This window comes from Nematolebias whitei, chromosome 23, assembly GCF_014905685.2.
Source record: "Nematolebias whitei isolate Nwh7 chromosome 23, NemWhi1, whole genome shotgun sequence".
NCBI lineage: Eukaryota > Metazoa > Chordata > Actinopteri > Cyprinodontiformes > Rivulidae > Nematolebias > Nematolebias whitei.
The window spans coordinates 737,574-741,544 of NC_056520.1; the positions used below are offsets into that span (position 1 = coordinate 737,574).

Below are 3,971 nucleotides of genomic sequence, written 5' to 3' on the forward strand. Positions count from 1 at the left end.
TGTTTAGTGCTATGTTGCTGCCGGTAATTGTCGACGGGGGTGGGGAGTAGCGCAGTGAAACTTCAGTAGCATTTTTGCTAGTGCGTTTGTATTGCACCCTGTGCTACATCAATATCGACAGTTGTTGACGAGGGGTGGAGGGGTGGGGGGTTCGGAAGGCAGGGCGACTCGGTTCAGTTGACGGCGCCCCGCTTGTATAATGGTAAGGGGAACACTGGGCTAAGACCGAGGAGGAGCTACACTGTGATGGATAAATGATGATACTTGTGCCTGCGCATCGGTCTGATACCTATCCTTCCAGCTGCCCGGGGCCTCTTTGGTTTGGCCCAAGGGCAGCAGGAAGGTTAACCACTGGTTGCACACCTGCAACTGATTAACTTTTGTAATTAAAGTGATGCCGCTGCAGCTAATCAACCTTAGCTAACACAAAATACGCCCATAACTTTATGATAGTGTGATAGTAGCCGAGACTGATCCCAAACTCATTTTTATCTTTTATAACAGACTGGACGAGACCTTTAAGATTGTTGGAGTCGACTCGGTCTTTTAGTTTAATGAAACTTTCCAGAAACGCTGGACGTACGGCTTTTGGAGCCAACTCGAATCAAGATGGCCGCCTGCTGCAGCCAAACAAGGGAACACACAGACATGGCTAGAATTCAGCCAGTTTTACTGATGTGCTCACACTGGCTGTGGTAGTAGCTGAGAGTCCTGCCCAACACGGAAGAGGAGCGCCGATGTCGCTGAGGGATTTGAAAACTGAATGTTTGTAGTTTTCAAGATGAGTTCTTCTCTGGAACTGAACACAGTGCACAAGTTAACCTAAATATTTTTTTATGTATATATATATAAAGTCGAATATTAAAAAAACGTATAGAAGTCGCAGGACTGACAAATCTCAGCAAAAAACCTGCGATTTACACGCTGGAAAACACGGTACTTTTTAAAGTTTGGAAACCACGAGGACGAGCCACAGACATTAGCTTTAGCTTTAATTATCTTGTGTCAACTCAGACCGCAATGCATTGTGGTCCATTGCCACCAATGTAGAGTGCAACATCTGTACGCTGCTTGTACTGAACCACGAGAACAGTTTCTAGGACCAAAAATGTCCATGTTAGTCCAAAATGGCCGCCACTACAAAGTGAAAAAGTAGACCATTTAAAGGCAGCCTGAGATTTTAATTCTGACCGAACGGACGAGCTAAGGGCTAGTCGGAGCGGAGCGAAGACCAAATCAGATCGGTCCAATATTGCACTGTTCCTCCAGGAACTAGCCGTCAGCGCATAAATCTGGTCAGACTTAAACTCCTCCCACAAACGGAGGCCACTCAAGCACCCATCTACAACAGGTAAGATATTTGCTCCTAAGCTTTCCTGTGAACCCCAGCTCGAAAGACCCGAGCCGTTCCTTGTAGGTTTCCAGCGTTGAGAGACCGTATCATCGGTCCACAACGCGTTTGTTCCTCCTTCCTCCCCGTTTTTACTTCCTGGCTCCTTCTTTAAGAGGAGACACAAGAATCTCTACAGATGAGCCTGCGGTCGTCAGAGGTGAACCCAGCGACGGATAATTGGGTCCCGTAGGAAGCCGGGGGGTGGGGGGGTAGGGAATCTGTTCTCCATCGAACAGTCGAGGCTCTTGATTCATCCAACGAGAGGAAACGGGAGTCGTTCTATTAGGAAGCCGGGGGGTGGGGGGGTGAGCTACAGACACGGTTACACGTCCAGCTGTCCTAAGTTTGTCTTGGCTGTTTCAAAACACAACAAATCAAACTTTTACAACATTTCTGCGCTGCTTCTTTATAACGATATCGGGACGAGCCGAGAGCGAAGAGCTTGTGGAGTTCTGTGGAAACCATAAAGAGCTAATATCTTACCTGTTGTGGATAGTTCTCTGATCGTCTCACTTTGAGAAGTAATCGTTTGCGACCATGTTGAAGTGCTAACGGCTAACAAGCGAGGCCAACACCAAAGTGGATTGATGGCAAGTTTAATAAAAGTTTAATAAAATTTTAATAATAATTTTTACAAAAGCATTTTACGATGTTCCTGCCGTTAGCTGCGCACGCTAACTGTACATGCAACCAATCGTAAAAGTCTATTTACGCAACAAGGCGCGGCTATTTATCATCACACCTTTATCTTTTAGCTAGCATTTTGATACTTTTAGCTGCTTTGAGCGACATTTAACTTAGTCCTGGTTTTAAGTAGCATTTAGCTACTTTAGCCTTTTACCTCGAGTTTTGCTTCTTTTATCTTTAACAACTCGAGTTCTAACTGTTTGCATTTTTCTAAGCCTGTTAGCTATGGTGGCCATTTTGAATCAGTATGTTTGCGTTTGATGATCACTTCCTGTACGTTTCGTTCAAATATACCGGTGGTTCATCAAATATTTTGCCAAGAGTCAAAGAAATGAACCTAAAAATACAAAAAATAAACTTTTAACCAGCTGTTATTGGTCACGTTTGAGGTGAAGCTTGCCAGCGTTAAAATAATTTACATTTTGTTTATAATGGGGTTCTGTTAAAGTCTTACACAAATAACATCTTACCTGTTCTAGACAAATTGACAAGCTAATGGCGGGTCAATCCACAGCAGCCCACGTTGGTCTCAGCCTTTAGCTCATGAGTCTGGCCAGAATTAATCTCCAAACAGAGGTCGTTAAAGGAGACACCCACAACAGGTAAGATATTTACGGTTCATAATATTTCTCTTTAAAAATATATTTTTAGTACCAAAATATTAAATTAAAACACCGGTTTATTTGTTTTATTTCACAGGCAGACAAAAGAAGTGAAGGGCGTGAACGTTGAAAAGGCCTCGTGTTGTTCTCCTGAGGTAAAGGAGCTCCAACAGCCGAACCCTGACGTTTACAGGATGAACTGAAGCGTTCGTGGGGTCTTTGGTTTGAGGAGCTCGTGTTTAATCCGGTTCTTGGCTGGATCAGCAGGTGGTGCCCGCGTGCGTTTTACTTCCTGTGAGGAATAAAATAGAAACCTCTGAGGTGTACTCACTGAACGCAGCGACGGCCAGGACCATGGTGACCACGATGGACGCCCAGGACACCCACAGGGCCTTCTTGCGGTAGTTCTGGGCTTCGTGAGGCTTCAGGCGCATGCTGCTCTCCAGCAGACCTGCAGACAAGTCGCAGGGCTAAACGACCCACGACGTTTAAAAACACCTTCGAGCAGCGAGACGAGAACTCTGCTCCCGCGGAACGTGACCCGTGTGAGTCACAGCCGTCATTTATCTTCAAGTTCTCCATCAAATGAGCCGGTTTGTTGAATGTTGGGGGCGTTTCTATAAGATGTGCCACCACAGCAGGGACAGAGCCAGAGGGTGGCCAATGGTGGCCTTGGCCCCCAGACAATAATCTTCAGCCACCTCAATAATTTGAGGAAACTACACTTTTAAGAAAAATAAAACTAGAAAACAGTTTCCTTTAATGGACCGTGAGGGAGGTCAGTTGGATATAGATAGATATAGATAGATATAGATAGATATAGATCGATATAGATAAACATAGTCAAGTCACGTTTATTTCTATAGCACATTTAAAACAGTAACTGTTATCAAAGTGCTTACCAAAAAAGATCACAGCATCAAATATTAACAAGATATTACAGCAACATGAATAAAAGCATAAAAACATGAAATATAATAGATAGATATAGACATAGATAGTCATAGATATAACACAGACCCTTTCCAAAAAGTTAGAATATCATGGAAAAGTTGTTTAATTTCCATAATTCAATTCAAAAAGTTAATCTTTAATAGATGATAGATTCAGGGCCCACAATTTAAACTATTTCAAGTATTTATTTGTTTGTTTTTACATAATTTGAGCTTCCAGCTCATGAAACCCACAAAAACAAGATTTCAAATAATTAGAATAATGTGGAGAATCAGGCCAAATGTTTTAAACTGAGTGTGACACTAATCTTCTACTAAAGTCAAAGCACCTGCACA

At 43.2% G+C, this 3,971-nt stretch overlaps 1 protein-coding gene across 1 annotated transcript in view; it reads right to left on the bottom strand.

Annotated features, from left to right (window-relative positions):
• The window catches only part of LOC119428671 (transmembrane protein 163-like), a 17,121-nt gene extending 13,987 nt beyond the window's left edge, over positions 1 to 3,134 (bottom strand). Inside the window, exon 1 of the mRNA XM_037696342.1 lies at positions 3,014 to 3,134. Within this exon, the coding sequence (XP_037552270.1) occupies positions 3,014 to 3,116 (103 nt within the window). The 5' untranslated portion in view covers positions 3,117 to 3,134. The remainder of the gene's footprint in view (positions 1 to 3,013) is intronic.
• Between the last annotated feature and the right edge of the window lie 837 nt (positions 3,135 to 3,971).